This window comes from Erinaceus europaeus, chromosome 14 (assembly GCF_950295315.1).
Source record: "Erinaceus europaeus chromosome 14, mEriEur2.1, whole genome shotgun sequence".
Taxonomy (NCBI): Eukaryota; Metazoa; Chordata; class Mammalia; order Eulipotyphla; family Erinaceidae; genus Erinaceus; species Erinaceus europaeus.
This window is the reverse complement of record NC_080175.1, coordinates 67,123,434-67,136,521: the sequence shown is the minus strand read 5'-3', so window position 1 is coordinate 67,136,521 and position 13,088 is coordinate 67,123,434. Positions and strand designations below refer to the sequence as shown.

Below are 13,088 nucleotides of genomic sequence, written 5' to 3'. Positions count from 1 at the left end.
AAGATGACCCATAACTGCCCTTTGCTTTAACTAAGAAGTTAACCCTTGCTTTTTGTCTTTTAAAAGTTAACCCTTGTTTCCCTCAGTAGCCTCTGATTTGGGGTCACCGAGGGGCAAGGCTGCCAGAGTGACGCTTGAATTCAACACACTGAGCTCACCTTGAACATTTAGACCTGTAAAGGCTTGCTGTTGTTCAAGTCAGCCTGTGCAAACAATTGCATACATACGTGTACAATGCACACTGCGTGAAGTGTCCTAATCTAGAGAGAGCCTCGTGTGAGATGCAGCCAGCCCTGTGGAGGGATAGCATTGCTGGGGGGCGAGCCAGGATTATAACCGACTGTCCCCTCACCCCCATTTATAAATGAGAGTCCTGAAGCCCAGTGAATGTCTCCACATAGGGAAAATTTTGCTGGAGAACTTATTCGGTCCTTAGCTGCTCTGTGCTTTGCAGGACCAGTGGGTTCTGGGCTTTGTTGCAAACCCCGAGAAGTGACAGGCCCAGTCCTAGGACGCTCAGTACCCCTGGGAACAGTTCCTCTCCATACAGATCAATCAGCCTGGCTGGAGTACTAGCTCATGAGAGCACTCACCCCTGCGGGCTCTCCAGCCTCAGTCCCTAGAACCTCTGTCTCACTTCCCAACATGTTGGCACCCTGGTGCCCTGGCTCCTTTCTGAGACCAGCACACTAGAAGCATAGCCCGCTTCTCTCCAGTCATGGTCATGGAGTGAGGGGAGTTTAAACATTTGATGCAGAGCTTTTGTAATAAGCCACAAGAAATGAATTCACAGCCATCCAGGGTTACAGTCATCTCAAATCATTGTTTTACCCAGGGGGCAATTGAATTCAGCTCCAGGAGTAGCCCGCTGGGGAGAAGTAATCACAGTACTCAGTTTTCTGTAGATTGCAAAATGTTCTGTCCACAGAGTGAGGATGATATAATGTAGTAGTCTATCGACTGTTGGGCATTTATTTCCAATTTTTAGCTATTTTTTTAAAATTATCTTTATTTATTGGGTAGAAACAGCCAGAAATCAAAAAGGAAGGGGGAGATAGAGAAAAAGAGAGAGACAAAGAGAGACCTGCAGCCCGGCTTTACCACTCATGAAGCTTTCCCCCTGCAGGTGGGGACCAGGGACTCGAACCCGGATCTTTGAGCACTGTAACATGTATGCTCAGCCAAGTGTGCCACTGCCCGCCCACCAGCCATCCCCCCGATTTTTAGCTATTACATATCTTACCAGTGTAAGAGTAAGTGAGTTTAGAAATAAGAATTGAGTTTTAACAGAAAGCCACAGAATACAATTTGATAAAGATTCCTCAGAACTAAAGGGATGAAGCGATTGCTTGTCTGATGGCTTGGTGCCCAGGAGGGTTTATCGAGCATCTAAGATCATAAACTAAAACATGGGTGCTCAGACAGAGTGTCAGTGCTCAGAGGAGAAACAGCCATATGCCCATGAAAAACTAACGAGATGAACAAAATGCTTTGTTTACCTCCAACGAAGTATTATAAGAAATTCTGACTTAGGCTATAGTTTGGATGAACCTTGAAGACCGTTGTGCTAAGTGAAATCAACCTGTCACAAAAGGGAGAGCTACTGTAGAATTCCACTTAGATAAAAAGAAATCTGGGGGAGTTGGACTGTAGCGCAGCGTGTTAAGCGCATGTGGCGCAAAGCGCAAGGATTGGCTTAAGGGATCTCTGTTCGAGCCCCCAGCTCCCCACCTGCAGGGGAGCTGCTTCACAGGTGGTGAAGCAGGTCTGCAGGTGTCTCTCTTCCCCTCCTCTCTCCATTTCTCTCTGTCCTATCCAACAACAATGACATGTGTCCTTATTAATGAGTAATAACTACAACAATGAAACAACAAGGACAACAAAAGGGAATAAACAAATAAATAAATAAATATTAAAAAAAATAAATCTGGGTAATAGGGACAAGTTTGTAGAAGCAAAAGTTAGGTTACAGGTTAGTGGGGGTTGCCAGGAAGGGAAATAGGGTTTTTTTTTTTTTTTTTTTTTTTTTTTTTTGCTCAGTTAGCAGTTTCTGTTTGGGTCAGTGAAAAAGTTTTAGAAATAGATATAGTTACGGTTTCACAACATGTAAGTATAATTAGTGTCACTGAATAGCACACTTTAACAAATCACTGAAATGGCTAATTTTTACATGGTCTGTATTTTATGTGTTTTAAGTGTATTTTAATTTAAATGGCTTAAACTCTTGTCTACTAGAAGCTTCCCTGAAACACATATTTTTCTTTTTCCCTTATTGGGGGGATTAGTAGTTAACAGTCAACAGTAAAATATAATAGTTGGTACATATGTAGCATTTCTCAGTTTTCCACATAACACTCTGAACCCCACCACCACCACCATCATGTTCTAGGACCAGAACACTCCCTCCCCTAACCCCAGAGTCCTTTACTTTGGTGCAATACACCAAATCCAGTCCAAGTTCTGCTTTGTGAAACACTCATTTTTCTAATCTAACCCCTTCCTCCCAGAATAATACCCTGTATGTCCCTGAGGTTAGCAAAGCCAGTCACACTAGTGCATGCTGTGAACAAGGATCCTCTGATGGATGCTCAGAAAGACAGAAATACAGGGACATGTGTCCTATAATTCAAATGAGCTTTTTCCGTAGCCTAAACAACAGGTTTGTATATCACTACTGTGTAAAGCAGAAAAAACAGAGGCAAACCAGTGCTGACAGGGAGAAACAGGGCCACTTGGTCCCCAAAAGGAACCTAAATTTTAGCTGGGTGTGTCTCTCTCTGTTGGTAAAGATCCTTCCGGATCAGAGGGCAAATGAGGTGACCTTCCTCAGTAGGAAAGGATGTTCTTCTTTCCTAGAGTGTGGGCCTGGTACATGTGTGTGTATGTGGGGGGGGGGTGTTTACAGAAGGTTCTAGAAGAAGCCACCAAGGTCAAATGAATTGTTCAACTAAAGTTTTGGCATATCTAGATTACTGATGATGGGAGAAATAGCTGGGCGATCCCTTCTGGTTTTTTCTATTATTCCATTTAGTAACTCTAGGGATCTGAACCTCTTACCTTTGCTGGGCAGAGACCTGTGACAGTTTAAAATGTTTTTATGATTTGTTTATTGGATAGAGGCAAAGAGAAACTGAGAAGGGAGACATAGGGAGAGAAACAAAGAAACATCTGCAGCACTGCTTCACCCTTGAGAAGGTTCACCACTGCAGGTGGGAAGCAGGGGCTTGAACCCAGGTGCGTGTTCCGGTGTGCTCAACCGGGTGTGCCACAGCCCAGCCTTTGTTTTGCTGTTTGGTTTTTTACAGTAAACTGTTTTTCATGATTCCCCCCCCACCCATCCACCCAAACTGTGTTTGCCATCTAGTGATTAATCACTGTCATTGCAACACCCTCCTCCAACTTCCTCTGGCAGTGGAGTGTACAGGCCTCCACTCTGTCCTTCCAGCCATAGGCTTCCTTGAACTTTGCCTCCCACCCTCCCTGAGATGCTCTGGGGCAGTCAGAGGTGCCCGGAGCCAGCTCTGATGGCCTGGAGAGCAGTATTATGTTAAGTTGGAATAAATGTGATTGGTTAGAAGAAAACGAAATATATATATAGTTCTACATTGTTCTACAAAATGGTAAGATTCCAGCTCCCCTGGACAGTGCAGCTGCTTTGCCACACACACAGGCTCTGGTATAAGTAGTTATTACAGCCACCACCCCCCCAACACACACACCCCTTTATAAAGATAAACAGTTCTTTCTCACAGTCACTTTTACTCTAGGAAAGATTGTGCCCTAGAGAGATGCTATGATTCTCACTTGACTGCCAAGCTCAGCTCATTTTCCAGCAGATTTTCAGCAATTACCAAGATAACAGCTGCTAGTGGTGGTGGTCCTTCTTCTTCTCCTCCTCTTCCTCCTCCTCCACTTGCTCCTTCTCTTTTTCCTCTTCCTCTACCTCCTCCTCCTCCTCCTCCTCTTTAAATAGTGGTTTAATTACAATTAACAAAACTGTAAGATAACAGGGGCACAATTCCATACAGTTCCCACCACCAGAGCTCCATGTCCCATCTCCTCCATTGGAAGCTTCCCTATTCTTTATCCTTTTCTGGGAGTATGGACCAAGGTTCTTTTTGGGGTGCAGAAGGTAGAAGATCTGGCTTCTGTAATTGCTTCTCCATTGGACGTGGGTGTTGGCAGGTGGATCCATACTCCCAGCCTGTCTCTCTCTTTCCCTAGTGGGGTAGGGCTCTAGAGAGATGAGACTTCAGTATACACTGGTGAGGTCATCTGGGAAGTCGGAATGGAATCATAGTAGTGTCTGCAACTTGGTGTCTGACAGGCAGTAAGAGATAAAGCAGGACAGATTAGAATAACAGCTTCTGTCCTCTAGGCCCAAAGCCCCACTGAGCCTAGACATGAAACAGGGAAGCTAGAAGCCCACATCTTGCTCTCGGGAACCATGCACACAGCCTTGCTGTTATTCCAAATAGCTGTTGATCCTTTGTCTTCTATGCTGACTCGATACCTCTGTTGTTCACAGGGAGAACCAGCGATACCGGGTGTATGTGGTGATTCCGCTTCTGCCAGGATTTGAAGGAGACATTTCGACCGGTGGAGGAAATGCTCTGCAGGCAATAATGCACTTCAACTACAGGTGCCAGAACTCTCCAGCTGTTCTTGGGCTTTGCATTTTCAGCTGGTCCTGCTCTTGATAGGGGAGAGGAGTTGGCTGGAGTGCCTCTTTCTCCATGTCCACTCAAGAGGAGTGTTGAGCAGACAGATGCTTTACCTTATGACTCAATGTTGGCTTGTCTCCTAATGGATAAAATTCAGATGGATCCTGAGCTCAGGAATGAGGGGCCGGGCGGTGGTGCACCTGGTTAAGCACTCACATTACCATGTGCAAGGACCTGGGTTCAAGCCCCGCTCCCCACCTACAGGGAGGAAGCAAGTCTGCAGGTGTCTCTCTCCCTCTCTATCTTCCCTTCCTCTCAGTTTCTCTCTGGTGGGTGATGTGTGTGCTTAACCATGTGTGCCACTGCCTGGCCCCAATTTCTCTCTGTTCTATCAAATAAAATAGGAAAAAAGAAAACCCAAAGTCATGAAGGACAGTGACATGGCGAGTGGATAAACCAGATACAGAGCTGGTAAGATAGCTCACCTGGACAGTGTGCTGCCCTGCTGTGTATGAGCCAGGTTCATGCCCAGTCCCCACCACAGTGGATGAAGCTTTGGTGCTGCGGACTATTCCACTCTCTATCTACCTCTCTGTTTCTATCTGAAAAAGCCATCGGGGCCTAGTGGCATCCTGACAATGACCTATAGAAAAGAAGATACTAAAATACTAGTCACTTTTTTGTACTCTTCATCCAGCACACATATCTCTATGTATACAATATGCATTTTTAAGATTTTTTTTAAATCTGTTTCATAAAACAGAAGCCAGAGCCCCATTCCAGTGCATGTGACACAAAGGAGCAATTTACCGGTGAGGTCTTGACATTTCCCTGGCCATATCTTTGCACGCATTATATGTATTAATTTAAATGAAGTGTGCATATACATATATTATGGATGTTAAATTATCTTTAACAGGCTAGGGAGAGAGAGAGAGAGAGAGAGAGAGAGCTAGCTCACCAGGTAGGCAGTGTGTTTTGCCATAGTGAGAACTTTTGAGTGCCAGGACCACATGGGGAGGGTGCTAGGGCATAGAAGTAAACGCTGGTGCTGTGGTCTCTGTCTCTCTCTGTCTCTCTTAATCTGAATGAAAAAGTCACAGAAGCAATGAAAATGATTATACAAAATGGTTTGACTCAAAAAAGTAAATCATTAGGGGAAAAAAACAAACAATTCTCCATAAAGTACCCAGTAGTTGTAGAACTTTCCACAGTTGGGAGTCGGGCAGTAGTGCTGCAACAGGTTAAGCGCAGGTGGAGCAAAGCGCAAGGATCAGAGTAAGGATCCAGGTTCAAGCCCCTTGCTCCCCACCTGCAGGGGAGTTGCTTCACAGGCGGTGAAGCAGGTCTGCAGGTATCTGTCTTTCTCACCCCCTCTCTGTCTTCCCTTCCTCTTTCCATTTCTCTCTGTCCTATCCAACAACAACAACATCTGTAACAACAATAATAGCTACAACAATAATGAAAAACAAGGGCGGCAAAAGGGAAAAAAAATATATATATATATAAAGAACTTTCCACAGTCTTTGATGCAAGTAAAGGAAAAATTGCTGAACCTATAGGATTTGCACATGTTGAGCTACGATTCTCTTGGCAGCACATCCAGTCCCCCATCTCTGCAGTAACAGTCATGTCCGCAGGTAAACAAGGACCAAAAGCTCTTCCTGCCTCCTGGGGTTTCAGCTGTTTTCTCTACAGGATCTTCGCTAAACTTCCAGAGACCATGTTATGGTGCTTGATAGTCAAAAGAAGAGCAGTTCCATGTTCACTCACAAAGGCCTTTGGGGGTCTCAGCTGGAGCATTAGGGAGTGTTGAGAGGCTCTAGGGTGGAATGGAGAGGGTGCAGGAATGATGGGAAGGCACCCCTAGCCATCCTTCCTGGGTTACTTAGCAAGGGAAAAAAATGAGAGGGGATAGGGAAGTGGACAGCTTGGGATGAGTCCCAACTCTCAGTGATGAGTTCTGTCACCTGAGAGACAGCAGAACTTGGGGTTCCCCCCTCCTCATCCTGTTCCTCCACGTCCTTCTCCTTCACCTCATTCTTTTGCTCCTCCTCCTTCCCTTCCTCTTCCTATTCCTTTTCCTCTTCCTCTTCTTCACTTTATTAGGGGATTAATAGTTTATAGTACAGGTCCCTGCAGGCAGGGAGTGGGGTCTCAAACCTGGGTACTTGCTCATGGTAATATGTGTGCTCAGCCAGGTGTGACACCGCCCAGCTTCCTGAATTGCCTTCTTCTTCTTCTTTTTTTAATTTTCCTTTTTTCCAACTTGTCAAGCCTGTGTCTGTCTGCTACAGCTTCCAGTAAAGAGATTCCCCCACCCGCTTTGCAGTAATGCTACCATCACTGCAAGAAATGTGAGAGTGGTTTTAATTGTGTGTTGGTCTGTACACTTGAAGATTGTCTCATTTCTAATATGACCTGGTTTACGACATGACAAACAAAGCATTGCAAGTATTTAAGGCACTGACACAATGTTTTATTGGATTTAGGCCACTTCATTTTCCATTTCAATATTATTTTTGGACTGTTGTCAATTGTAATTATTTTCTGTGACTATTCTCTTGGGTTTGAACCAGCTGAGCGCAATAGCATGCTTGGCTTTTGTTCAGCAACCAGAGCTATAACCTTTTATTATGCAAGAACATCTCTATTTGCTGGCATCATCTTTGATAATATCAGCAGTTCCCGAGTGTAACTGTATTTTTAATTACTTCCAGAGAGCAAGCAGATGGAGCATAGACTTTTTTTTTTTTTTTACTTTTCCAGTCTTTAGAAATTTATCAGCTATTATAAGTGTCTTGAGGAGTAAAATCATTAGCAGAGTCAACTATTGACATTACATTTCTCACTTTCTTTCTTTTATCGTTTTATAGGAGGGCTAAATGGTTTATAGTACATGTGTATAATTTTTCATCTTCCCATGATAGGTATCTGCAAAACACTCTCACCCCAACTTAGCTCCTTTTCCACCACCAGACACCAGGACACCAAATCCCTCAGCGCGCGCGCACACACACACACACACACACACACACACACACACACACACACACTTCTCCCCGTCCTCCTCCAGAGTCCTTTACTTTGGTTCAAAACACCAAACCAGTTCAAGTTTTGCTTTGTGTTTCCCCTTCCTGCCCTTGTTTTTTAAAGTTGTTCCTATGAGTGAGATCATCCCATATTCATCCTTTTCGTATTGGCTTGCCCCAGTTAACAGGATTCCTTCAAGCTTTATCCAAGATGACATCAAGGAGATACGTTTTAAGGGATTTTCTAGTTTTTTAGAGACAGCCCAAGTGTAATAGTATCTTCAGTTCCAAAATTATTCTGCAAAGGTGTTTGCCATTTAAACTTTAAAAAACAATGTGATTCTGTAGATAGACTTGATCTGTATAGATATTCACACACACACACACATACTATAAAGACAGAGAGCAATTGAGAGGGAAGGAGCAGATAGGGAGGGAGAGAGACCCCTGTAGCACTGCTTCACCACTTGTGAAGCCCCCCCCTTTATGTGGGGATCAAGGACTTGAACCTGGGTCCTTGAGCATCATAATATGTGCACTCAACCTGGTGCACCATAATCTGGCCCTTCTGTGTAGAAATTCGAATCTATCTTTGCTGTAATTAGATATTTTAAGAGGAAAAAGTTCATGTACAGCCCATCTCTTTAAAAGCATATCATTTTGAAATCTTAACATCATTTTTGTAGCTTTTCCATTTCGCCCATCTCAAAAAGACTATGACCTTATCCCATCAGTAATATTACAAAAACTATATTACACTGACATTTTGTTTTTTTAACTTTCAAAAAATCCCTTTAGTATCTTCGTAAAAACACTTGTCCTGTTTTCACTCAAGGCTATACCCCAAAGATACTGTAACTGGGACTAGTTCTTTTCAAGCTGCTATAATTATTTCCTTTGTTAATTTTCAGAACCATGTGCAGAGGAGAAAATTCAATCCTTGGACAGCTAAAAGCAGAGCGTAAGTCACTTCTTTTACTGTCCTCCCATGCTTGTTTCTGATTGCCAGGAAATACTAATGTCTTTAGAGTGTGAGTATATAATTATCTCCATACAAGGGAGCCCACAAAAATGCTCAGCTGAGATAAAATGTTGTCATTAAACTGTCCAAAGCCAATATTTAAGTCAAAGACGCCATGATTGAGATAAATAGGTATAAAAATGAGTGGATGCTTATAATTTGTTTATTATTTATTTACTGTGTTTGCTTTGAAGGTAAGTGGGAATAATAACACTATGCGAGAAGCCTGTGTGTGTCTTCTATGATCCTTCCTCACGTTCTGGGAAATAGGCACAAGTGTCATCCCTGTGTTAAAAATGAAGACACAGATACTACAAGGTCAACCATTCTTGTTTGTTTCGTTTGTCTTTTGAGAAAGAGAGAGAGAAGGAGAGAGAGAGAGAGAGAGAGAGAGAGAGAGAGAGAGAGAAAGAGGCAGGCGGTAGTGCAGCAGGTTAAGTGCACATGGCACAAAGCACAAGGACCAGCAGTAAGGATCCCGGTTCGATCCCCTGGCTCCCCACCTGCAGGGGAGTCGATTCGCAGGCAGTGAAGCATGTCTGCAGGTGTCTATCTTTCTCTCCTCTCGGTCTTCCCTCCTCTCTCCATTTTCTTTCTGTCCTATCTAACAATAACAATATCAATAACAACAACAACAACAAAAAAAAAACCAAGGGCAACAAAAGGGAAAATAAATAAATATTTTTAAAAATATTTTAAAAGAGAAAGGGAGAGAGAGAGCTCAAGAGTGAGCCCACAGTGCTGGAGCTTCCTTCAGTGAGCTGGGGGCAGGCCTCACACCTGGGCTATATGCACGGCAAAGCAGCGCACTAACCAAATGAGCTATTTCTCCAGCCCACATCAAGCAGCTTTTAAGTGGCCTATTGTATATGCAGAAGGCCTGAGGTGTTCACAGCATTGACTTACATTTAGGAAAGGAGATCTACTACTATATCTAACCATCTAGCCCTGGAACAGTAGGCTAAATCAAAGGGCATTTTTGTACTAGAGATAAATACATGAGAATGAAAACCACAGCATTACTTTTTCCCTCTGCAGTTGTTCACATTTGCCAAGATACTTTTTCTGCTGTCTTCTTAATTGGCCCCTCCACAACATTCTTAACTAGAACATATTCTAACTACAAGTTTACTTGTCTATTTCTCCAGGAACTGACTGAAAGCTCAGCACAGAGCTGGTGTTAAATGGTGCTCTGTACCCTGAGCAATAAGTCTGAAAGGTTTCCCAAGAACTAAGCTAGAGTGAGAACTCAGGTTCTCTGGCCTGTAGCTTAACTTGGATCCAGATGATGACAGTTTGACAGGCCATTTTTTTAAAAAAAAAATAGATTTTGCCCCAAGACAGCATAAGGTTGGCAGATGTCTCTGGTCCCTGTAGTGAGCCTGTCAGCTCACAGCCCAGTATTTCTATGAATATTCACTTATTTCTAGTAAGCAAAGTAGAATAAGATAGTGGCAGGAGAGAGATCATGTAATAAAGGTAGGATCGTGTACAATAAGACACGAGGGAACGTGACAGCTAAAGAGCAAGGGAAATGTCGGAGAATCATAGTAAGGATCTCCAAAAATCTTCTACATATAATATTGACCAGGGGAGTCAGGTGGTAGCGCAGCTGGTAAAGCGCAAGGACTGACCTCAGGATCCTGCTTCGAGCCCCCGGCTCCCACCTACAGGGGAGTCACTTCACAGGCAGTGAAGCAGGTCTGCAGGTGTCTATCTTTCTCTCCCTCTCTCTGTCTTCCCCTCCTCTCTCTATTTATCTCTGTCCTATCCAACAGCGATGACAACAGTAAAAAACAAGGGCAACAAAAGGGAATAAATAAAAATTAAAATATATATACATATATATTGACCAAGCATACATATTGACCAAAATTATCAAAATCTTTTTTTTTCAGAGCTCTGGAAATAATCAAAATCTTGTAATATGTGAGAGTGTTTAATCAAGAAAGGCAACAGAATCTTAGGGGGTTTTGGGTGGTGTTTTATTAGGGAAATAATGATTGACACATGGGTTCCTAGTAGGTGAACACACACCAATCCCACCACCAATAAAGGTCCTCCAATTCTCAATGCAGAATCTTTTTCTTAAGCAAGTCTTTGTGGCATTTTAATAATTGACCTAAATTCTGTGGTAACATTGAAAGTCAAGTTTCTCAGTCACTGTGAAGACCAGCAACCTAGCAGTTGGTCGCTGGGGAGAGTAGTAGAATTTAAAGCTCTGGCATCCTGATAATTTTTAAAGAATTGTCATGCTTTGACTTGTCTGGAATTCAAAAATACTTCAAAGCCATTTAGCTATGAACAAAGACTTCAAGAAGACAATGTGTCAAAAGAAATGCTTAATCCATGGCTCCCCAAAGTAAAAAGTGTCAAAAAATATATTTTGAATTTAGAAGTATCTGTAAAGTGTTATTTTTTTTAGATGAAAATGGAACCTGACACAAATTCTGGAGTTGAAAAGAACAATCAAGGAGATGAAATATTCACTCTAAGACCTCAGGAGAAGACTAGAGTAGGCAGAGGAATGAATTAACTTGAACATAAACTAATTGAGATTATCTAGTCTAAGAAACAGAAAATATGAAGAAAAAAGTGAACAGAACCTGCAAGAAACATGAAACACCAACAAGCAAACCCACAACGATTTTGGGCTGCCCAGAAATAATAGAGGGAGAAGAAAGTAAAAATAAAGTGATGGATTACTGAAAGAAATATGTAGTTATAGTGGTGACTCAGTGATGGAACTTGCATGGTTGAGAGCCCAAGTTTGATTCCTAACACATCATATACCACAATGGTGGTCTGCTTCTCCCTCTCGTCAGTGAATAAATGAACTTTTTTTTTTAAATGAATGAAAATGCCCTATATTTGATGGGGAAAAATGCAATCTACATTTTCAAGACTCAACAAAGTCAAAGTACTATAAACCAAAAAGTGATTCATGGCAAAATACACCATGACTAGATGTGCAGAGGACAAAGCCAGAAGTTTAAGTGCAGCTAGAGAGAAGTGCATTGTCAAGTGCAGGTGTTGCTCGATAAGATTCAGTTTATAGGGGAGTTGGGCGGTAGCGCTGCAGGTTACACACAGGTGCTGCAAAGCGCAAGGACCGGCGTAAGGATCCCGGTTCGAGCCTTGGCTCCCCACCTGCAAGGGAGGTGCTTCACAAGCGGTGAAGCAGGTCTGCAGGTGTCTGTCTCACCCCCTCTCTGTCTTTCCCTCCTCTCTCCATTTCTTTCTGTACTATACAACAACACCAATAACAACAACAATCAAACAACAAGGACAAGAAAAAAGCAATAAATAAATAAATATAAAAAATTTTAAAATATTAAGTTTACAAGTTTCCAGTACTTAGAAAATTTAGTTAAAAAAATTATCAGCCTTTTACATACATCAATCTAAAAAAGAAATCTGCTGAATTGTATACTTTAAGGGTATACATTTTGATAGCACCTGTCTCATTAAATGATTTTGATGTAATTGTAAATCGTATAAAGCCTTTAGCATATACATATAATTTAAATAATATATGTGTGTGTGCTGATATTCGATAATATCTCACTAGTGGTTTTCTATAAAAGGCCTTACCATCAATTTTAAACACAAATCATTATCCCACCAAGAACAAAACTTTCAAAATGCAAATTTCATCAGGGCCAGAGATGAATCAACAAAACATTATGCCTGTTTTTTTTTTAATGGCTTTAAGTGAAAATTATAGTGGTTCCCCTACTACACTTCTTCCGTGTCTTGCCTGCAAATAAATGATCACATTTAAAAGATTTTAAAAATTAGACAATCATTTGGTGCTGCTAGTGGCTAGTAAAAATGCAAAGATGAAGTTAGAGCAAAATAAATACATAAATAAATAAAGTGAGTCAGGGGCCTGTGCAGTGTTGCACCCAGTTAAGCACACATAGTACTAAGTGCAAGGACCCATGCAGGCATCTGGGTTTGAGCCCCTGGCTCCCCCACCTGCAGGGGGACGCTTCATAAGCAACAAAGCAGTTCTGCAGGTATTTCTCTTTCTTTATCCGTCCCTATCTCTGCCCCCCCCCCTCAATTTCTCTCTGTCTTGTCCAATAAAATGGAAGAAATAGCTGCCAGAAGCCATGGGTTTGTAGTGCTGGCACCAAGCCCCAACAATAATCCTGAAGGTAAGAATAATAATAATTAAAAAAAAAAAGTCAGAACCAACCTACTACTTAGTTTCTCAACCGTGAGTGTCCTGAACTTATTGTAAAGCATTTCCCTTGACTCTGGGTCCTGTCCCTGCTTTGGCCTATTCAGGGAAAATAACCGAATTTTAGCACAAGGAGTAACCTCAGTGTTAAGCTCTCTTCTGGAAAGAGTTCCAAGTACCCT

The 13,088-nt window shown here is 42.3% G+C and overlaps 1 protein-coding gene across 4 annotated transcripts in view; it reads left to right on the top strand.

Annotated features, from left to right (window-relative positions):
- Nucleotides 1-13,088, top strand: part of PLD1 (phospholipase D1) — a 200,588-nt gene that overhangs the window by 162,076 nt on the left and 25,424 nt on the right. For all 4 annotated transcript variants that reach the window (XR_009544734.1, XM_060171956.1, XM_060171955.1 and 1 more), the window contains 2 exons: nucleotides 4,529-4,642; nucleotides 8,608-8,657. Coding sequence is in view for 3 of the 4 variants with exons in the window: in XM_060171956.1 (XP_060027939.1) it covers nucleotides 4,529-4,642; nucleotides 8,608-8,657 (164 nt within the window). In the remaining variant the exon portion in view is untranslated. The remainder of the gene's footprint in view (nucleotides 1-4,528; nucleotides 4,643-8,607; nucleotides 8,658-13,088) is intronic.